Genomic DNA, 22369 nt, shown 5'->3' with positions numbered 1-22369 from the left:
GTTGTGTTAACTGACGGTAGGTGGGGAGGAGGGTCATTTCCCTTGGTTTTTTGTTTAATATTTCCAGAAATAGACTGAAACCTCCGCAAGGAGTGTCAGAGAGCGGCGGGGGGCTGTGTGTGCTGGGGAGGGGCCTTCAGTGTCGCTGACTCTCACCTATAATGAATTCTCTTCTTCTGGTTTGTCTGGGTTTCCTGTAAGAAGGAGGATGACTTGAGGATCGAGGCATTTGAAGATGATTCTGAGGCTGAAGTCAGTGGAGAAGAGTTTGACATCAGGGAACTCAGAGCCAGGAAGCAAGCACTGGCCAGGAAAGTAGCTGAGCAGCAGCGTCGTCAGGACAAGATTCAGGTAGGGCACTTGGATCCCTGCTGGGAGGGTAGGATTCCGCTGTTCTCCCTGTTGTGTCCAGGGGCAGGGAGCTACTGGGGAGTCTCACAGAAGCCTGAGCTTTCCTTCCAGGTCACATGGGGCCCAATCCTGCTCCAGTGGGAGTGAGTGGAAAAGCCTCCGTTGGCTTCAGAAGAAAGGGGCCAGGCCAAGGTGAATGCAAACCTGTCAGAAACCCAGGGACAAGCTAGGCCAGGCTGTCACTGTGCTGCCCCCCCCGTGCGAGGTCATCCTCCGGTCAGGGATCTGCACAGCCAGGCCTCACGATGTGCGTGTCAGGGGTCCAGAGCTGGGCTCTGCATTTCCGCCTTGTGGGGGATCTCCGCAGTCAATTAAAGAGCCCCCTCAGGGAGATGCTGCTGCCCATGGCTGTAACCAAAGCATCACTATGGCAACACAGGCAGACAGATAGAGATTCTTTTACTCTAGCCCTATTGAGTTCCTAGAGCTTTCCCCCGTGGTATCTTGTGAACTAAACTGGTTGGATTTGGAGCTGGGCCCTGGTTGTGAGCACACTGGCCCTTTAAGAGCAACCCCACATGCATGGCTATTGGCCACTTTGCTTTCTCCGGCCCTCTTCCTCCTCCACACTCGCAGCCCAGATGAGGATTTCTCAGCAGAGGAAAATTCTCCCTGGTTCCCCCTCCCCCTCACCTCCGCACTCTCTAATGCCCAGGGCCCTTCACTTCCATAATTCTTCATTTTCCAGCCTTGAACGTAAGCCAGATACATCTGTCTGGCCAGATGCGTGAACTCTGCAGTCTGTGCCGAGGTGGTTGTAAAACAGGGCCGCTGAAGGCCCTACTGGGAGAGCGCACACATGTGTACCCTCCAGCTATTGGCTGGGGGCCCAGAACCACGGCACTGCACTTCCAAACCCACCCCAACCTTTCTGGATGTTTCCCCTTTTTTACAAATCCCTCTTGAGGGGCAGGTCGGAATTGTGCGGGGAGGGAGGGGCTGCCCTGCATTAACCATCCCACTGCTGCTGCAGGGATCTGGGTCACATTAATGCTACAAGGAAAGCAGCAAGTGAGACGGAGATTGGAGAGAGGGGCTGTAAATTACAGCGGCCTGAAGCCTTCCAGCCTCCCAGGGTTGTTAAGTGGGAGGTGTCAGTAAATTCCCCACTTCCCAGCTCCGTGTTCAGACACAGCAAACAGGAACTGCACGTGTTCAGGGATGGCAGTGCTTGCAGAGCCCGACCGGGCCGCTAGCCCGGGACAGCAGAGCCGTTCTCTGCCTCTGTGTACATCTCCACACCCCATTGCACAGGGAGAGCTGGGGGCTGCCGGAGGGTGTCATGGGGTTTCTTTCCAGTGCACTCCGCCCTTCTTCCAGAGCTTCACTGGGCCGGGGCTTGGAGCCGGATGAAGGTCAGCACGAGGGCGTGGGCAGTGTCGGGGGATGTGCAGCTGGGAGCTTAGGTGCACTTGGAGCCTGATTTTAAGGAGTGGAGGAGAGCTCGTTGGGGCTCGAGTAAAGTAATTCAGCCCAGCGTTGGCCGGGAAGAGAATGGAGCAGGACACGGGCAGGGCCCCAGCCTTCATGCTGCAGTGGGTGCTGACCGACAGCCTGAGGCAGGGACTTGGAGGAGCTAGGGAGCAGGACGGGAGTGAGCTCATCAGCATTTCATCCTACCTAGTGTTCACTGCCTGGAGCAGTGGGGATTCTGAGCCTTCTCTTGGGAGAGACTCCACAGCCAGGCGCGGCTTTCTCCTGAGACTCAGCTGACACTCTCCTTGATTTTATCCCACTTCCCCTAGTTCTGTCTCCAGGCTGTTCTAAAGTTGGCCTCCCCTCTGTGCGGTGGGTGGAGCTGTCTCCCAACCTGCCCCCTTCTTCCCCACTGAGCCAGCAGCTTTCAGTCTGCCTCGCTGCAGTAGATGTGGCCCCCTTCACTGAAGTAGCATCTGAGCACCTCACAGGCTTTAATGTGTGTGTCCTCCCAGAGGTGGGGCAGGCATGGTCATTATCCCCACGCTACAGATGTGGAACTGAGGCCCAGAGGGACTTAGGGAATGTCTACGCTGCAGTAAAAGGCCAGCAGCATGGCCACAGCTGGCCCAGGTCAGCTGGCTCGGGCTGCAGGGCTCTACCATTGCAGTGGTGTAGACATTTCAGCGGAGTCTCAGAGCCCAGGTTCCAGCCCAAGCCCAAACATGTACACTGCAATTTGTAGCCCCGCAAGGCGCAGTTAACTGACCTGGCTCTGAGACTCGGGACCACGGAGGGGTTATTGCAGTGTAGAAGTATCATGAGAGACTTGCCCAGGGTCACAGAGAATCTGTGGCAGGGCAGGGAGTTGAGCCCACCATGCAGGGTAGTGCCCTGGCCACTGAGCTATCCTCTTTCTCTCCCTTTCCCCACATCTCAATCCCTCCTGTCCTCTGGTTGGTTTTGGTGCTCTTCACTGAGCCCCCTGCAGCTTGTCAGGCTCTGTGGTGCCTAGAAGGGCGTGCAGCAGCCCTGTGGAGGGGGATTCTCCCCTCCCTGCTCTGTGCATGCAGCCCCGAATCCCACCCGTCTCCTTTGCCCTTGCTCTTTTAAGCCCTTCTCTAATGTTCTGTCCACCCTTGCCTCTCAGGCTGGGTCTGCCATTCCTGCCCCAGGTTCCGTCCTCCCCAGAGGGACTGACTGACAGGTCAGATTAGCTCTCCCCACCCAGCTGGATTAGCTGCATTCTTCCCAGCTGAATCTTCTGGCACTTCCTGCCCATGTCTGCTCTCGGTGTTCTTTCTGCCGTGCTCCCCATCTCCCATCATGGCTGCTGGCAGGTTGCATGACTCCCCACCCTAGGTCACTAGTGAAGGCCAGCCCCAAGCCTTGTAGGACCCTTAGGCATGTGCGCCAAGTTGCATACTGGCCATTTGCCACTGCTTCAGATCCTTCAGTCAGCTTTGTCTCACACAAAAGGGCTGGTATCTGAGCCCACCGAATGCAGTGGAGTGCAGTAGTTTGTGAGACACCTAATGGGGGCTGCGGCCAGCACGTCCCTTGGCCCACGCTGCTTCCCGCAGCCCCCATTGGCCTGGAGCAGTGAACTGCGGCCAGTGGGAGCTGCGATCCGCCGAACCTGCGGATGCGGCAGGTAAACAAACCAGTCCGGCCCACCAAGGTCTTTCCCTGATCAAGCAGCGGACTGGCTTTGAGAACCAGTGCTCTAAGGGACTGGCTCCTGTTCCATTTCCCGGGAGGGAGAGGATCGTGGCCTGAAGCACACTCCTTCCCTTTGAAGGCCTGTGCCCTGATGCAGTAGGGGTTGGAGCAGGAGCCAGACGGCATAGACTTTCAGCTCTGTCTACCTGTACATTTCATAGCCCTGTTCTCTCTGCCCTGGGCTGGTGTCCTCTTGGCTCGCCTTCCCTGCAGGGGCAGAGTCCTGGGCTAGTGCCCCCTTCACCCATCTCCTGGCATTCATCCCAGCTGGCATGTCTGCCCACTCCTCTGCTTTGTTCCCAGCCAGCATAAGTGCTGCTGTGTTTAAACTTAGAACCACACGGCTGAGTTCAGCTTTTTGAGTTCTTATATTCTTCTCACACGCTGGCATAGATGCACCAAAGGTCCTTTGCACCCCTCTTACCTGGGCCCCGCAGTTCTCTTGTTGGGGAAGTGGGACTCCCACAGGGTCAGGGGATGGCAGGAAGTTTATTTCTTGTCACACTCTAACTCCAGCTCTGGGGAAGGTGGAAGCAGCTGGGCCTGGGGCCTAGAAGAGCCTGAGTGGAGCAGTGTCCAGTGCAGGGAGGTGGCTGGTGCGGGGCTAGATCTACCCCTCAGCCCTCTGCCAGGAGCTCCCTTGGGCACCTGTGGTCCTCTCAGACCGATCCCACTGGCCAGAGATTTGCTGCTCCTCTCCCAGTGTGCTGGGACCGGGCATTCCTCTGCACGTCCTGGGACCCAGGACAGGCTGTCACGGAGCGTGGGGGAGTCCAGGCCCTGCACCCCTCTTCCTGGGATTCACTGAGACTCTCAGCCAGCCAGTAAAACAGAAGGGCTATTGGACAACAGGAACACAGTCCAAAACAGAGCGTGTGGGTGCACCCAGGACCCCTCAGTCAAGTCCTTCTGGGGGAGCAGGGAGCTTAGACCCCAGCCCTGGGTTCCCTGCGTTCCTCCACCCAGCCCCAAACTGAAACTGAACCCCCCCCAGCAGGTTCCCTGCTGCAGCCTCTGCTGAGTAGAGGTGTTACCTCCCCCTCCCCCTCCTGGCTCAGGTGACAGGCTCTCAGGTCTCCCATCCCCAGGGCACATTCCCAGGTCAACACTCCCCACTCCCTGCTGCGTCACATCGTCACACAGGCGTCTCCATTTTCCCTTCCCCGAGTCCCTCAGCAGTAGTTGGGCACGGGGGTGAGCAGCGCGGACACTCCCTCCAGGGAAGAGCCCTGGTGCCCCATCTGGGGTGTGATGGGGTGGGAGAGAAAAGAGCCTGGAGGTAATTCTAACTGTGTATGGCAGCGGGGCCCCTCTGGCAGCCATGTTCTCTCTTCCGAAGCGCTGGCTGCTGCCTGGGTTCCCAGCCTCCCCCGCCCCTTGGCCGAGCCCTTGGTCCAGGCTGTCCTTTGTGCCACTGCTGTGCTCTGGGAGCGGTCAGGTTTCCTGAACCGCCAGAAACATCCCACCTGAACCATAACAGGCTCTTCCTCTGGATGCTGCTATTGTTTTGCTCGACATTACAGAAGCAGCTTAACTGGGCAGCCAATTATGACATGTCTTCCCAAAATAGCCTCACTCCTGTCCCCTCCGAGCACACACAGCGGCCGCCCCCTTAAGATGCAGCCGCTCCTTTGTGGCGGCTGCGTGAGTAACTTTCTAAATATAGCCACATCCCATTCACGCTTTCCACTGAGGAACAATGCGGCCGGTGCACACGCACTGACATGCACCTGCCTAGGGGCGGGGGCCTGCTGGCTGCGGAAGGCATGCACCCACCCCCGGCGGCTCCACCGCGGCGGCGGCCCCAGCTCACTACCAGGCACGGGGCACGTTTACTCCTGAGGAAGACGCTGCCGACAAACCTTGGAACTAGGAAACCCTGGAGCAGAGACCAGTAACAGGCATTGTTCTCGGGCCCTTGGAAAATCCGCCTGTATCCCCACGGAGCAGACAGAGCCCGAGTGGCAGGGGCACCTGGACAAGAGCAGGAACGTCTTGGTGCCCCTGCCGGCGCAGGGGGACTGGTGGAGTGACTGTCGTGCCGCTAATACCCCCCTGGGTAGGGGCTTCTCCTGCGGCTGGCTCACGGCTCATCGCTTCCCGGGGCTCCTCTGCCCAGGCTTGGTGGTCAGTGGCTTGTCCTCACTCCGTGAGCAGTGCGAGCCAGGGGAAGCAGGATCCGTCAGAGCCCCTCAGTCTGCACTGTGATGGGTATTGCCCAGCAGGGAGCCTTCCCAGAGCCTCTGGGCTCCAGCCTGTTACCCGTGGCTGGCTCCATTTTCAGACACAAGGCACTGTCAGGACGGCCTCCCCAGGGGGTTCCTGCTGGTGCTGATATGGAGGGAATTTGGGGCTCTAATGTGTTCAGAAGTGCCTGATCTCTGCTGTCACTAGCTGGGGCAGCTGAAAGACACCCCCCCCCCCACCAGCCCCCTGCACTCCCTGGGCCCAAGGGCTGAGTGCCATGAGGAGTTGGCTGCAGGCAGGAAGTGCTGCAGACCACCCTAGAGTATCCCACTGGGGCAGAGTGCTGGGCAGAATCCGCGGCTCCAGGCCATGGGCTGGCGGAGGGCGTGGAATGCTGCCTGGTCCTCAGCTACCCTCCTTCCTGGCATGTGAGTGAGCCACTGCACCCTCTGCCAGAGCAGCGCAGAGCACTCGCTTCCTCTTGCCCCAGGAGCTCGGGTTGGAGCCAGGCTGGCCTCACCCACTGGCAGCCAGAGCCCAAAGTGCGTCTCATCCAGCGCGGCTGTGCTGCTCCGATGCTGACAGTGCTCTGTGGTCCGTCATGGCTTCCTGGGGCTTCACACAGCCTGGCCTCCCAGCTCGTGAGGAGGGGCCAGTGTCCCCATTCTAGTGATGGGAGGCTGAGGCCCGGAGAGACGAAGTGGTTTCCCAGAGTTACACGTACACAGGACTAGAAGCCCAGGATCCCAACTCCCAGCCCAGTTTCTCTTCCTCTTGGCCACGATCCAGGCTCCCGTGCCCTCAGTGCCAGCTGAAAAGTTAATGTGGCTGCTGCCTCTCGGTTCTGCTCACAGGCTCTCTTGCATCTCTGGCACAAGGCCAGCGAGAGGCTGTATGAATCGCAGGCCACTCCCCCCACGTCCCCTTGGCCAGAGGCTTCTGCAGCCTTTTACTCACACAAACAAAAATAAATCTCGCTGCCGGCCTCTGAACTCTGCAAAGGCGAATTTCCCTCTGGCTCCCTGAGCGTCCTGGAGCTGCAAGGGGACTTGGCACACTCCCCACGACCTCGCTCTTTCACTCCCTGCGCATCCTGTGTCCTTCTCTCACCGGGCGGCCCGGAGAGCGGAGTGGGACGTGACGACCAGCACAGGCACCGCTCGCAGCTGCCAGGAGTCTGATGGGTACAGTCTGTGAGAGCTGGGACAGCAAATGCCACATGCGAGGGGGCACGCAGATGGGGTCACCTGCACACTGGGCGTGTACGCGGGGTCCTACACAGGGTCTCAGGCCAGGCATCACCCATGTGCATAGGCACACAGGGTCTCATATGGGGAGTGAGCTGTTTGTTCAGACAGCCTCTCACAGTAACCCTGAAACCTGCTATCCAGTGGGGCCTGACCTGTCACCTACACTTAACCCCTCTGCTCCCAAGTGAGGGAGAGTGGGGGCTGCCCTTGCCAAAGGGGGCATGTTCTACACAGCATGCAGAATGGCATGGTGCCAGCCACTGCCTGGGAGCCTCTCTCCCTGCAGTCCCTTGCCACTAGTCTGAATTCTGAATGTGGCTTTCTCACTGCCCTTCTCCCACACCGTCAGCCAGAGGAGCTAGCCTACCCCTAGCACGTCAAAGCCCTCCCTAGGCCCCACGTCCACCTGCGTTCCCTGCAAGAGCTCTGCCCACTGGAGCACCAGCTACATCTTAGTGGGCTCTGAACTAGCTGGGAACCACACAAGCGCTCTGCGTGGCTGCAGTGTATGGTTTAAAAGTGCTTATGCCGGTGGAGCTGTTCCTGTCCAGGAACAGGAATAAACCACACCAGCAGAAGGCACCTTTATACCAGTGTAACTGTGTCCAGACACGGGATTGTCCCAGTGTAACTGCTGGTAAGAAATCTCACCCCTCCCAGGCATAGTTACACAGGTACAAAAGCTATAGCCCAAGTCTGAGTGTCATCAGTAAAGCCGCTGCGGAGTGTGCTGCAGCTCAGCCCGATTTACCTTGAGAAGTGCTCTGCACACGGCCCTGTGGAGGGGAGTGCCCCTGCAGTGCATTGCTGAATGCCCAGGGAGGCAAAGGCCTTGAGGTGCTGGGGGGGTGGGACACAGCTCCCTGCTGTAAGTCCCATTAGCTCTCTCTGGCCCAGGTGTTTGGAGGCTCTGACCAGGGTGTCCAGAATCGGAGCCTGGGGTATGCGCCAGATCGGGGGCTTGCTGTGGCCAGGCCCCCTGCTCACCTTTTCTCTGGGCTCTTACAGGCTGTGCTGAAGGATCAGAGCCAGATGCGACAGATGGAGCTGGAGATCAGACCTGTCTTCCTAGTACCAGACACCAACGGCTTCATCGACCACCTGAACAGCCTGAAGAGGCTGCTGGAGTGGCGGAAGTTCATCCTGGTGGTGCCCCTGATCGGTGAGTAAGGCCAGAGCGAGGTGCATGTTCCCTTCCCCCCTTGCAGCTGCCTGCAGTGGGTGGTGCCCTTCCAGCTGGGCAGGTCCCAGTCTCCCATGTGGAGCCCTCGGCAGGCTGACCCCCCTCCATCCCGCACGGCCCCTAGTTACTTGTGTGGTCTGTTGCTGTCTGTGCGGTGCCTTGGTTAGTGATGGGCCGCGTAATGGATCACTGTGTTCATGAGCCAGCAGATGACCCCATGTGAGTTCTTGCCATTGGTGCTGGGCAGGCTGGGGTGGGCCAGGGTTCATCTATTGGAGCCACGTGCCTGGGCAGGTGGGCACTCCCCACACGTGCCCTTTGGCAGGTCTCTTGCAGACACTCTTCTGGTTGTTCCCTTTCTGCCATGGCTCTGCCCCCAGTCTGCTCCATTGGTTGGATCCCCCTTCCCCAGGGGCCTGTGGGATGCCAGGGCACCAGGTCTGTGGGAGGCGGGAGGGTGTTAAGCGGGATTTCAAGGGAATTTTGAAAGGAACAGGGTGGGGGAATTGTTAAACAATCCAAGCAGACAGCTTAGCCTGGCTGATCTGGGGCTTAGGCAGCCGGAATAAATGGCCAGCCTGTGTCCTAGCGAAGCCCAGCCCTTCTTTTTCTCCTTATAAAGCTTGCAGTAAAACCCAAGCTGGTTCCCGTTATTGGTAAACACTCGCCCTGGCAGATAACGGCTGTGCTGCTGGGTGGTCTCCCAGGGCTGTGGGAAGGTTTGGTTAGCTGCCTTAGCTCTGATTATCCGATCACTCCCTGGGTTCGAGGTATCGTCCTTCTGGCCCGGCTCGCTTTAGGGCTGCGTAACTGGAGCCCGAGCCCCAGTCAGCACTAGTCTGCTGCCCAGAGAATTCCTGGAGGGACGCAGAAGCAGGACCAGAGCTAAGCATCTCCAGGCCCAGTGCCCCAGAGTGCTGCTGTCCCTGCCTCAGTTCCCAACCTTGGGGCCCTGGCTTCTCTTGGCTGGGGTCAGTGGTCGTAGGTCTGTCCCAGTCTGAGTGAGCAGGACTACATGTAGCATGTGGGCAGTGGGACAAGCATACCTGTGTGAAACGCTTTGGCATAGTGCACTTGGGAATGGAGGATTGTTGCCACGAGGGCTGGGAGGGGCATTCTTCTCTCTGCGTTGTGTTTGCGGGGCAGGTGTCCCTGCAGGGTTCGGGGCAGTAGTAAGATTCAGGGACTCGTGGGCACCATAAGGAATTCCATAGCTCGAGCTCTGTCACCTGGAAGATGCTCTACCCTCCTGCCCACTCGGCTCTTCCATGGAGGGCCATGGTCAGCACCAGGCAGCAGAGCGGGAATTCCTGTCCGGGGGGGATTCCTGGTTATGGTAGAGGGGGAGCCATCACCTGGCTGCCCAGCTCAGCATGGGAACCCTAGGGTGCACAGCTGCTCAGCATTCCAGCTCCAGGGCTTTGGAAGCAAAGGGAAGGAAGCTTACAGAGCCCTGGGGGGTTATGCAACCCACGCTAACAGCATCTGAGAATGTTGGCATCCTCCCTTCAGCTCTCGTGTGGTTTGATTGAAGCTGGGTAACCCCAAGCCCCAACCAGAGGGCTAGAAACGTGGTGTCCCCACCCTACAACCACAGCCCAGTCAGTCACTGGGGAGCTAGGACGGTGTGTGTGCTGCTTGACTCCAGCTGCCTGCAGCCACGAGAAAACAGCGTAGCCTGAGCTTCTGGATTCTAATCCTGGCTCTGACACCACTTTCCCATTTGTGCCTCAGTTTCCCCCATGTTAGTGGGGCTGATGGGGCGTCACCTCACAAGGCTGTCAGATCTCCTTGCTGGCTGTTAGTAAAGCATGCTGAAGCAGCAACGTCTGTGGCTGTGCTGGACATAGGTTGGTTTCTCCCACACACACAAAGCCCTGTGAATTAATTATAAAATCTGTCCCCTGGGGTCAGCGTGAACGCTTGGCTGAGGGAGCTGAGCTGGCCCCCAGGTGCGGGAGCGGGAAGCACAGCATTCCCCTAACAGCAGAGGTGCTCAGCACAGTGTCCCGTTCTCGGATTTCAGGCTGCACAGAACCCTGCGCCCCCGGGATGCAGCAAGGGGTTAAGTGTGCAGCTTTCCATTTGCTTTGTTTCTCTTGCTCTTTAACCTGCTCCTTGCTCCTTGAGCCTGACCTGCCATAGAGAAGACAGGCCTGGTGCAGAAGCACAAACAAGCCTCCCCTTTGAAGCCTGTTTGGTTTGGAAGCAGGAAAGCGGATTTTGGGATGGAATACCAGCTTTTCCTGTTTGATGTTCCGTTTTTGCACCACTTCCCTCGCCCCCACCCCCCTCCGAATCCAGCCGTGCAGTGTGTGGAAATGGCAACAGTGGATCTCTGGAGTCAGGAATGAGTGAGGAGCGAAGCAGCTCTATGGAGCTTTCATCTGAATACCCAGACAATGAGTGCCAGCCTCCCTCTAGAACAGAGGGATCACACAGGCTCCCTGTGCAGTGATTCACAGCACTGGGGAGAGGCCTCAGACCCCGAACGCTCTCCCCAAGCCCCCAAGGAATGCATATTTCCCACTTGATCTCAGGGCTTTGGCTTGGAGCTTGGAAAGAATCTTCAGAAATTAAGCCATGTCTGAAAGCCAGACTGCGCCCGGAGGCTCACTCACTCCCTCCCGTGCACAGGGCCGCTCACACGTGTGCACAGAGAGTGATCACCCACTTGCCCATGCCCACTCTCTCTTACACATGGGCTGTTTCTGCCGGATGGAAGTGCCTCCTGGGGTGTCTCTTATCGGGAGAGGCAGTGGGCCAGGGTCTCCCAGCACTTTCTGTCCGACAGCCCCTGTGGGCATTGCTGCGGTCTCTCGTGCTGGCAAGAGAAGCCCCCGCTCTGCCCTCAGGTGCTGGAGAGGCTGAGGTTTTCCTGTCCCTTGGCACCAGTACAGAAGGCTCTAGGACTTAATCCTCAGCCAGGCAAAATGAACAGCAGGCCTGGGAGTCAGCCTGATCTGGGGTGAGGCTTTGCGTGTCAGGAGGGCCACATGGTGTCTGCCTCCCTGTGTCAGTCACAGGGCAGCAGAGAGGAGCCTCTGTCCCACAGGCTGGGCAGGAGGGGTCTCGCTTCTCCCTACTCCAACCAGCCCTGCAGGGGGTTGGGGATTCCACACCCCACTTGGCACTCTGGGGCTGTGTGCGTCGTCCTGCCTAGGGGACCAGAGCCAACTGGCAATCTCACCTCCCACCCTGAGCCGGAGACAGTGGCTGCCATGGGGCTTGTTGCAGGGGAGACGGCAGGGCCAGGAGTTCTGCAGGCTTCAGTGAAGGTGCTGCAGGATGCGCACTGCCCACATGTGCAGCACTTAGCCAGGTGCATTCCTCAGCACCATCAGTGATTAGCTGCTGTAGCCAGGAGGTGGAGATGGGACTGGATGGCCCAGCATCGTCCTCCAGCCTGCACTGCCCAGGGTCTGGCCTCCCCACAGACTCTCCCCTCCCATCCCTCAGCCGTGGGACAGTTCAGTGAGCTCTGAGTAAAACATCTGGCCCATCATGAGTGGGTGACAGTAGTGCCTGGAGAACCCCCGGGATCCAGCCTCATTGTGCAGGGTGCTGTGCACACTGAGAGACCGCCCCTGCCCTGAAAATCGTATAGTCCAAATAGGCAAGACAGAGCCAGGGGGAGAGAAAAGCAAAAGCATTCTCCCCATTTTACAGGTGGGCAATTGAGGCCCAGGGATTAAGTGACTTTCCCAGGGTCACTTGCAGAGTCTGTGGCAGAGCCAGGAATTGAACCTGCATCTCCTGAGTCTCAGTCTAGTGCCCTATCCATAAGGCCCTTTGGCAGGTCTGTGCCAGGCTTTGGCTGCAGTTCCCAAGAGCATCCTGCTGCATCCTAACCCAGCTTCCTCTTCCCTTTTGTTTCCAAGTGATCAATGAGCTGGATGGCCTGGCCAAGGGCCCAGAGCTGGAGCATCGGGCCGGGAGCCATGCCCGCCTGCTGCAGGAGAAAGCCAGGAGATCCATTGAGTTCCTGGAGGAGCGCTTTGAGAATCGCGACAACTGCATGAGGGCTCTGACTAGCCGAGGCAACGAGCTCGAGTCCATCTCCTTCCGCAGCGAAGACACCACCGGCCAGCAGGTAAAGGGAGGCACGGCCCAAGGAGGACACTGCTCGGAGGAAGCTTGCAGCATGGGCAGCCCTGTGTCTGCAGTGGTGATGGGGTGCTGGAGCTGGGCAGCTCTTCCATGCATGTGGGCAGAGTGCATCCCAGGGCTGGAGGGCAGCTCTCCCTCACCCAGGAGCATAGGGGGAGGAACCCTCTTTTCGCTGGGTCTTCACATCTCCAGCCATGCTGGTGGGAGAGGAAGGCCGCTCCCCACCACAAGCTGGATGTGCTTGGAGCTGCCCAGCAGTGGGGATCATAGTTCAGTAGTTCTCTTTCCTGACATGAGTCATGTCCTTCTTTCCAGGGCAACAACGATGACCTGATTCTGTCCTGCTGTCTCCATTACTGCAATGACAAGGCCAAGGACTTCATGCCCGCCAACAAAGGTGCAAGCACAGGGTCAGGGCCACTCACACGCTGTGCCCAGACAGCTGAGAGAGAGACCTGGGCCCCACATGCCAGGCACGGACTGTGCCGGGCACCCAAGAAGGCAGAGAGTTTATCAGTCCGGTCCTTCTGGCTTCCCCTCCCCTCACATGGTGCTGTGTGCACCCTCTGTACAAAAGCCCAGTGTCCCTTGGCACATGCCCAAACCTGGAGCCTTAGGGCCACAGGAGCAGCCTGTCCTCCATCCTCCTGGGAGTAGTATTCTGCTCATTGCTTAGTCTATTGCCAGAGGCCTCGCGCGGGATCAGGGTGCCGTGTGCTGGTGCTGATCAAACACGGCCTCTGCTTTGGCCAGCTGACAGTCTAAGGGCTGCTCCACACTACGGTAGGTTGGCTTAACTGCATCGCTAAGGGCTGGGGAAAAGTTCACTCCCTGTGCAATATAATTAAGCTGACCTAAGCCCCATGTACACAGCACTGGGTTAACAGAAGAATTCTTCTATCAGCCTAGCTACCGCCTATCGGAGAGGTGGAGTGTCTGCAGTGATGGAAGAACCCCTTCCATCTCCGGATTAGTGTCTACACACCAGTGCTACCGCCGCATTGCTAGGGTAGCTGTCCCCTAGGAAGTGGCACCTGGTGCGTATCCCAGGGCTGTCCCCACCCTAGTCAGCTGGGGCTCTTCCCTTGGCACAGCAGTGCCCTCCCCTCCGTTTGCCCACTTGGCGTCTGGCACCATGTTTTAAAATCAGACAATCCCGGAGCTGCTTGCAGGGGCTGCTGGGATGGGAATTACATCAGCAGCTGCCCAAGAAATCAACGCACATTTGTCAGTGCAAATTCTTAGCAGCTTAACTTGTCAGATTCACAGAGAAACCGTCACCAAATGTTTATGCGTAAGTGATACTGAATTTTAAAATCATGTGGATTATGGTGGATGGGGCCTGACAAGCTGACAGCCTCTGGTTTGTAACAAGGAGCCACGTCACCAGGCTCAGAACAGAGGATGTTTATTGTTACACATTTCTCAGTGTCCGTACAAAACCTCCTGATCCTGCTGCCAACGGATCCCTGGGGCCCTCCCTCCCCCAACGCATCAGGTCCCGGGACACCCTCCTATGAGCCTCTTCCCCCACACCCCCCGAATGCATCAGGTCCCAGGACACCCTCCTATGAGTCTGCCCCCTCACCAACTCATCAGGTCCCAGGAACCCTCCCATGGGCCCACCCCTTACAACACAGCAGGTCCCTAGACACCCTCCCTTGGGCCTGCCCCTCCCAGTGCAGCAGATCCTGGGCCCATGGTGGGCTTCCATGGACTCTTTTTTTTCCCCTCCAAGCCCTGGTTTGGAGGTACTGTGTTTCCGGTGCTCATAGGAGTGGTGCTCTGGTCACAGGATCCAGCTGCTCACATGCACCCTGTTCACTTCCCCTGCTCCACGGTCATGTAAGCAGAGCTCCCACAGCCCCAGTCCAGCATGATGTGTGCAGGGCAGTTCATCTGTCTGGTGGGCGAGACCATTTCAGTTATTTCTCAGGGCTCAGCTCTTTCTGTCTAACCCAGCAAAGCCCTAATGCTTGTGGCTCTTCAAAGGCAAAATGGCTCTCAGAATAAAGTTTGGTTTTAAAGACCTTACAACGACCACCAGCGTCCTGCTGGAACGTACATCAAAGGCCGTATTCCTGCCTGCTCTGTGCTTTCTGCTTTACACACAACCCCAGCCTGGGGCAGAGCAGGGCCCTCTCCAGGGTGTGTGTGGGACGGATGTGCATGCTGGGGGGATACATACAGGGGTCAGATCTAATCTGGGATAGGGACCAGCATGCCTTCTGTGCCTTGCCCTAGGGCTGTCTCTGATTGGCTTCAGGGGTCAGTATGCAGAAGTCATGAGGCTCCATCAGAAATGATCTGCTCATGAGCTGGACAGCTGAACCACACCCCACAGGTGTCAGGAAGGGTCATGCCCTGTCCAGGGCACCTGCAAGGCATGGGGACACCTTGCTGTTTGCCTTCAGTACATAATGCTTCATACCCCAGGTAGAATATGCTCCCCAAATACCAAAGAGCACCACTGGGACTGTGCCCAGGGCAGAGCATGTGTCTGCAGCTGGCAGGGCTTAAGGAAGGGGAGGTTGGGCCAGGCATAGGGGCAGCATGAAGGAAGGAACCAAGTTGAGTGGGAGAAGCAGCCCGAGCAGAAAGAAGTAAAGAACAGGCCAGGGCAGCTGTGGGAGGAGCTGAGGGCAGCATTAGGTGGAGCAGAACCGGGTGGCTACACGGCCCACATCTGCTGACAACAGAGTTCAGGTGGCTGGCAGGGCCTGGTTATCTCCCCCCTCCGGACAGGAGCTGCCCTAAGCACACGTCCTCTCTGCTGATTGTTTCAGATGATCCGATCCGTCTGCTCAGAGAGGTGGTGCTGCTCACAGATGATCGGAACCTGCGTGTCAAGGCACTGACCCGGAACGTGCCCGTGCGAGACATTCCCACCTTCCTGAAGTGGGCCCAGGAGGGCTGAGCAGGTGTGACTGAGGAGGAGATGTCCCCGCGTGAGTGACGCAGCGTGTTGCTGGTGGGAGAATGGCTTTTGAGGCAGCCCTGCACCACCACCACTGCCTCCCGACCCATCAATGAACAATAAACTCCACGTCTTCAAACCCACCCGCGAATGGCCGTGCTGCAAAGGGAAGGTCACTGCTGTGGAGGCTAGGACTCTGCGGGTTGCCATGGTCTTTGGGAAGAGCGGGGCGGCAGAGCAGGAGGGCACTGGTCCCTGGGGGAAACTTTGGGCTAGCCCCATTGCCAGTCTCAGCCTCTTGCTCGTCAGCGTCCTTGATTGGAGAGAGCTCCCGTTGGAGGTCAGTGTTCTCCTTGGACTTGTGCTCTGAATGGGCCAGAGAGCCTGGGGAATGGGAACCTCCTGTCTGTTAACTGGCTACGGAAAGGGGGAGGGACCTGGCATTGTGGCAATTCCTGCTAGCGGTTTCCAGAGGGGCTTGTGTTCCTGCTGGAGCCCTGGCTGCGCCCCCTGAGGCACTGTGAATGTGGAGGTCAGGGTCTGTCCTGCTCTCTCTGGCCATTTCGCTCACACCTTGGCTGTTCCTCTCCGCCTGTCTCGATTCCTTCATCTGTCCACTTCTGTGGCAGCTCGTGTTAGTGCCCCTGATTTGACCACTGCTGCAGCTGGGCCAGCACATCAGCCTCGTCACTTCCCAACAGCGGAGCCTGGCTGGATGTAATGTATATTGGCTCCTTTTCCCCTTCTGAAGATGCTCTGGTCCCCTCTCCAGCGGGAGCAGCAGGTTCTGCTCTGAGAACATCACCTCAAGCTTTGGGGTGGCCTATTGCTCAGGTTCCAGCGCTACTTTCACGCGAAGGAAAAGCATTAAATACCCAGGCAGCATTGTTCCATGCTTGCTTCTGTCCCTCTGCCCCATCTACTCCTGAGCCCCCTGCTCTGCCCCACACACCTCCTGAGCCCCTTGCTCTGCCCCCTGCCCCACACACCCTCTGCCCCATATACCTCCTGAGCCCCTTGCTCTGCCTCCTGCCCCACACACCCTCTGCCCCATATACCTCCTGAGCCCCTTGCTCTGCCTCCTGCCCCACACACCCTCTGCCCCATATACCTCCTGAGCCCCTTGCTCTGCCCCTGCCCCACACACCCTCTGCCCCATATACCTCCTGAGCCCCTTGCTCTGCCCCCTGCCCCACACACCCTCTGCCTCATATACCTCCTGAGCCCCCTGCTCTGCTCCCCCATACCAGATACACACCCTTAGATCCTGCCCCACACACTCCCTGCCTCTTGTCATGCTTGTAACCTGCTCTTAAGGCTTTGACGTTACAATAAAACTCTCCATTGAGTCACCCTGAGATCACAACAGGCCATGCTTTGGGGTCCTGAGGGAGCTCTCGAGTGCTCACTTTCCCAGGGGCTGTCATACGGGGCCAGAGGGACCCAGGAGAAGGTGAATTATTCCTGTGGCCAGAGGGCAGAAGCAGCTGGGCTGGGCAACAGTTAAGACCCTGACACTGAACTGCCAATGGTTGCTGCTTGAGCAGCTTTGCGCGGCCTAATTGCCCCTTCAGCATGGAGGGGAGCCCTTGAGCTGACCCCATTGCCCTGTCATCTGCCTCATTGAGCCTTGTCAGACAGCATGCTCTCCAGAGTGGAAAGGGTCCCACAGTACCCGGCACTGGTGCCGGTTTCTGGTGCTGCTGGGCAAGTGCAGACCAGAGAGGCCCACGCAGCTGTGGCTGAGCTCTGTCTCCTCCATGGAGCCAGCCCTCCTAGTCTGAGACCGAGCCCTAGTGGGGCAGCCCAGGGGGCAGAGGCTGAGGGAGCTGTAGTCACCTCCAAGCTCCCGCAGCTAGGCCAGGCCTCTGCAGAACAGCCTCTGGAGCTCTGTGGCCAGGCAGGTACCCAGCACCTTAAGGAAGGTGCAATGTTGCCCTCTCTAGGGACTTAGCTGTACTCCCAGGCCTTCCCCACACAGGGCCAGCATCTCTGCAGGAGCCCAGGGTGCGAAGGGCCCTGTGGGAGGAGTGGATGGAGGCTGGAGAGGGAGGCAGCAGGACCGAAGCCAGCTGTTGGTTTTTGCCAGTGAGGCTGCTCCTGGCTGCTCAGCCTGGGGGGGAGGGGGACAGTGCTCTCTCAGGCCTCTCTCAGGAGAGAGGGAGGCAGCTGCTTCACTGGCAGACCGGGGGGGGGAGGGGGGGTGTTCTCTCGCCACCAGCAGCTCATCCACCCCTTCCCCAGGGGCTGCCTCATCTGGGACCTTGGTATGGCACAGAGGTGGGGCTCAGGGCTGAGCCCCCAGCCCTGCTGTGCAGATTACAGATGCTGGGGCAGCCTGAGTCCTGCGTGCTCACCAACCAGTGCTAGCCAGGTGCTTTGCAAAGGGCCTCACAGTCTCACTACAGACCCTGACGTCCTGTCACAGCTCTCGCCGAGGCGACGGAAGGAGGCACCTGGGCACCTGGCTGGGTGACGAGCCCGTGGACCGAGGTGGGGCTGCGGAGCAGGTCTGTGGCACGCAGAGCAGTAAGGCCGGTACCGTCCCGCTTCAGCTGCTGGGGAGGTCTCCAGGCCAGCGCATGGTGCTAAAGGAACTCAAGCTGGAGCCACTGCTGTCTGCTTCTGGACACCCAGCCCAGGACCTTAGGACTCACCGTACCCAGCCAAGGAGCCGCCTGCGGATGCTGCTGGTGTGATCTGTGCAAGGAGCTGGGCGGGCTGGGCTTCGCTCTAAGCGACGTTTGCCCATTTGCTTTTCCCCAAACCGGGCTGTATTGGAAACGTTTGTTCTGACGACCTGCTGAACTCTGCCATTGAACAGCCCCTGCTGAGCCAGCGTCAGGAGAGAACTGGCCAGCCGACAGCCCGGGAAAGCTTTTCAGTGAAAGGGACAGTCAGCTCCAGCCCGGACACGCCGTGCCCTCCCCTGCACCCCATTGATGGAAGGACTTGCCCCCATCATCTCCCCTGGTCACTGCTGGCACCCACTGCTGCTTCTCAGAGATGTGGCCCCGGGCTGCAGGAACTGCTCTGGGACATGACTGGGTTGAGTGCTGGCAGCATGATCCACCGTGGGCATGTGAATGAGCAGCCTGATGCAAGGACACGCTAATGACAGTTCGGAGGGAGCTCCTGCTTCCCCCAGGGCTGCTGGCTGCTCCCTCTGGCCGGGTGCTGGCTTTGCTCCATCCCTGCCCTTTGGCTCCCCTGTGACTCTCTTGTCCTTTGCTTCACCTGGTGCCCACGGGGCCTGGCCAGGCCTCAGGGGTGATGGCCATGAGTTGTGTTGCTTTGTTAAGATGTTTTCTTAATAAGTTTTTCCTACCAAATGCTCCTCTGGGCTGCCTCTGTCTGTTCTGTTCCCAGCGGAGGTGGGAATTGGGACTCATGGGCCTGCAGCCCGAGCTGGGCCCGGCAGCAGCTCCAGCCCCGGGAAAGGCTGCCGAGTTTGGGGGCGGAATGGAACCTGGCCCCCCTTTCCCAACCAGGGCAGAAGGCTCCCTAGAGACCCAGAAGGAGTTTTGCCATTGACTTCAAAGAGGTCAGCAAGGGCCCATGGTGCCCAGCCAGCCTGCCCTCCTGCACAGCCCTGGGCAGAGCATCTGCCCCGGCGCCCTGCGGCCAGTCCAGAATTTCCGCTTGCACCACAGCGGCTCCACAGTGGTGAATTGTCCATTATCACCCCTCACTGACCTTGTTCTCCCTGCTGGGGGAGTCTGTCACCCCTGCCAGTACTGGTTTTCCCCGGGGGGGAGCCTATCATCCCCCCCCTGAGCTGTTCTCCCTGCGGGGGGAGCCTGTCTCCCCCAGACCCAGTGCTGGACTGCAGCAGAAACACCACCACAGCCCTGGCTTCGCCTCCGAGGGCTGCCCTTTCCAGCAGCACCTCTGCCCCAAGGGACCCTCGCTGGTGCCCCAGGATGTGCCTGGAGTCAGGGGGAAAACTGCATTACAGCCTCTCCCCCAGGCCGCACACCTTAAAGAAGCCACTAGCCCCAGAGCTGGGCTTTGGAGCCACATCCCTCATCATCCTCTGCCCTCCCCAAGCTGGGCTAGTACCTGACTGCCCACTCCCATGTCTGACCCTAAGGAGCGGAGTTTGCCAGGGCAGAGGCTGGGCCCATCCAGACCAAAAGAAGGAGCTGGGACCTCAGGTTTAATGTCACTTTATTGCTCATTTGGTTTTGAGTATAGAAAAGGACGGGACAAAATGCCCGTGTACAAATCAGAAGAATATACAAACCGGGAGGGGGCAGGGAGACCTGGATCCACGCACTGGATACGCTCCCTCCCCCTGCGTTTTGGTCGCAGCTTCTGCAGCGTTGTCCCTGATGGCTGCAAGGCTAAGGGCAGCCCGTGTCAGGCTCTGGCCTGGGATTCCTGGCCCTAGCCAAGCCCGTAGTTGCCTGGGGAGCCCGTTTGGTGCCCAAGTTCCTCCGCAGCTGGAAAGGGGAGGCAGGGTCGGTGCCCTGAGTCACTGCCAGCCAGAGGCCCCTGAGCTGGGGGCACGGACATTTGGCACTGGGAGCATTTGCACCCAAGCCCCCTTGGAGGAGCAGCCAGTCAGGCTAAAGGCACAGTTGGTTGGAGGCCAGGAGCAGTCACTGTGGGGCGGCCCCCTCGGCCTCGTGTGCAAAGGAGAAAAGACAAAGGCAGGGAAAAGAGCTTCACATTATCCTGCAGGCCAGACGGGAATGGGATGGGACCCGGGAGTGGGATGGGACCCAGGCCTGGGTCACTCACGGCAGGGCTCTCCCCAGCCCCTACGGCTTTGGTGGCTCTGCCTGGACAGAGCAAGGAAGGCCCCAGGCAGGGCTCCGGGCTTGGCAGCACCTGGATCTTGTGCCCCATTAACCCAGGAGTGCGGGGAGGATCTGCCTCCTCAGTGCAGCTGGCCCGGCCCGAGGGTCAAGCTCAGGGTGCTATCATGGGGGCCGGGGGGAGGCGCCTGCATGCAGCCCTGCAACACCTGTCTCCACTGGCCAGCAGGGCAGAGACCTAACCGCTCCCCCTCCCACCCCGTGTCATTGGCCCCTGCACTGCCCACCATGGGCTTCGGCATAAAGCTCTCAGCCCCACCCTGGCCTGGGCATGGCGGAGCCCTGCTGCCCAGGGGTGCCCAGCAAGGCAGGAGACTGAGCCATTTTGTCTTCGTCACAAGCTCCTGGTCCAGGACTGAGCCTCCAGGGAGCAGAGGAGAGGGGGGCCTCCCACCAGAGCTGCTGGGGGATGAGTTGGGGCGTCTTCCCAGGGACACAGCCCTTTGGTACAAGGAGCACAGCAAGGGGAGAGCAGCCTGGCCCCCTGCCCCACACTGACAGCCTGGCATCACTCCCCTGCCTGCATGGTCTGGGCACCAGCCCTGGGAGGGGGCAGCTCTCCCCCTGCAGCCTAGTAAGGGAGGAGAGGAGCCCACCCCTGGGAAAGCCCAAGCAGGGTTTTAACAAACTACTCCCATGGCCTCATGCTTCCAGCCCACCTCCCAGCAGAGACCCCCAGAGAAACAGCAGCATTCACACTCCTAGCATCATGGTTCCCACCTGTGATCCCAGAGAGTAGAGACTGGGGGGTGTGGGGAGGGATGCATCCCAGGGGCTCAGTCTATGGACAGCTGGCCCCCAGATCCATGCGCCCGGGGAAGGGGGGGGGACTCTGGAATCGCCCAGGGCAGGAATTCTCCTCCTTGGCAGCTGGGCCTGGCCAGGGTCAGGCAGGACACTGGGACATCCCTGAGTACAGCGAGGGTGCAGGGACTGGGTCTCCTCCTCCGGTGGTTGCTTTGGTTTCTGCTCAGCTAGTTGGGGCCCAGGAGGGTCTTTGGGAGCCAGGCCCAGCAGCAAGAGCTTTGGGCTAGGAGGGCTCAGAGGTGGGCAGGGGAGGTGGGTCATTCTCCCACCCCATCCCCCAGCCAGGCCCCGCTGCAGTCAGAGCTGGGAGAAGAGCTGCCCCAGCCACCAGGGCTCTGCAGCAAGAGGCACATGCCAGGCCCAGGCTCTGGGCAGGGTTTGCGGGGCCAGAGCGTAGAGATGCCTGCGGAGGCCTTGGAAGATCAAACCCTTCGGCTGCTCCCATTCCACCCAGCAGGGATCTGGCCCCTGGACAAAGCTGCACTCATGGGCAGCTCCCGCTGAAATGCCACTGCTCCACAAGGAGGGCAGCGCCCAGCTGCTGGGACAAGGCCACTCTGGGTAAGATCCTTTCCTGAACCCCGCCCCCAGACAGGCTCCCTTCCCTGCAGCAGGCACTGACCCTGCCCAGTGGGCCAGCCCTGGATGATTGAGGGGCCCGTGTGCCTTTGCATCTCGAGCCAGAGTTCAGGCTGGTGAGCAAAGCTGGGGGGTCCCAGCTGAAGGCAGCTGCGGAAGCCACTGTTCACTGAGGCACAAAGCGGAGCTGCAGCAAATGTCTGTGTCCCTCACAGAGCCCCTGACTCCTCCGGGCCTGGCCCCACTGGGAAGCTGGGCTCCAAGAGGACCTGAGCAGAGGCACCCTAGGACTGGGGGCAGGCGCAGGCCAGGAAGATTTATGCAGTGGGCACAGAGCTGGGTTATTGTGCTCGTACTGGGCCCGTCTGCAACAAGGAGGGTGTGGGGGGACAGCCATGGCCCCGTCCCAGCGGGCGAAGCGACTGGCTCCTGAGGTAGGAGGCAGGTTCACATTTTCCTTAATGGAAAAGTCCTTGTGCAGGGAGGCACCAGGCGCTGCTGGGCACTTGGTGGCTGTCCAGGTAAGGCAGGGGCACGGTACCGGCTGCGTCGTATCTGGGCACTGCTCCTGGCAGCCCTCCAGGGAGCGGCTACCACAGGACGCAGGAAGGGATGGATGTTGTGGGCCAGTAAGTAGGGTTGATCACTATCCCACCCCACTCTTTGCACCAAGCCATTGCCCAGCTGTAAACACAGCCCCAACCCTGCAGCATGTTCCCCCCAGTGCCACTCTGGGGGACCCTCTGCGTGAGGCTTTGCCTCCCCCCGCTCTTTGGTGGGTCTGGTCTGTCCCCATGAGGCGGGGCGAGGCAGAAGATCTCCATCACTGCACATTTTCAGGGAAAAGTTCCCACTCCCCAAACGCTACTGAGAGTCCATCTGGGGAGGGAACCACGGGCTCTGGGAGACTCTGTGGCCACATGGCCTCTTTGGCTCTAGCTGCCGTGGGTCTTGGGCCGCCCCA

At 59.3% G+C, this 22369-nt stretch overlaps 1 protein-coding gene across 4 annotated transcripts in view; it reads left to right on the top strand.

Moving 5' to 3' along the window:
• Positions 1-18528, top strand: part of SMG6 (SMG6 nonsense mediated mRNA decay factor) — a 172803-nt gene extending 154275 nt beyond the window's left edge. For 2 of the 4 annotated variants that reach the window (XM_077836597.1, XM_077836595.1), the window contains exons 15-19: positions 202-351; positions 7995-8148; positions 12051-12262; positions 12595-12676; positions 15066-18528. In XM_077836597.1, coding sequence (XP_077692723.1) covers positions 202-351; positions 7995-8148; positions 12051-12262; positions 12595-12676; positions 15066-15196 — 729 coding nt within the window. In that variant the 3' untranslated portion in view covers positions 15197-18528. The remainder of the gene's footprint in view (positions 1-201; positions 352-7994; positions 8149-12050; positions 12263-12594; positions 12677-15065) is intronic. The other 2 variants (XR_013348254.1, XM_077836596.1) reach the window with 2 other exon arrangements.
• The last annotated feature ends 3841 nt before the right edge of the window (positions 18529-22369 follow it).

This window comes from Eretmochelys imbricata, chromosome 17 (assembly GCF_965152235.1).
Source record: "Eretmochelys imbricata isolate rEreImb1 chromosome 17, rEreImb1.hap1, whole genome shotgun sequence".
NCBI lineage: Eukaryota > Metazoa > Chordata > Testudines > Cheloniidae > Eretmochelys > Eretmochelys imbricata.
This window is presented reverse-complemented; position numbering and strand designations above follow the sequence as displayed.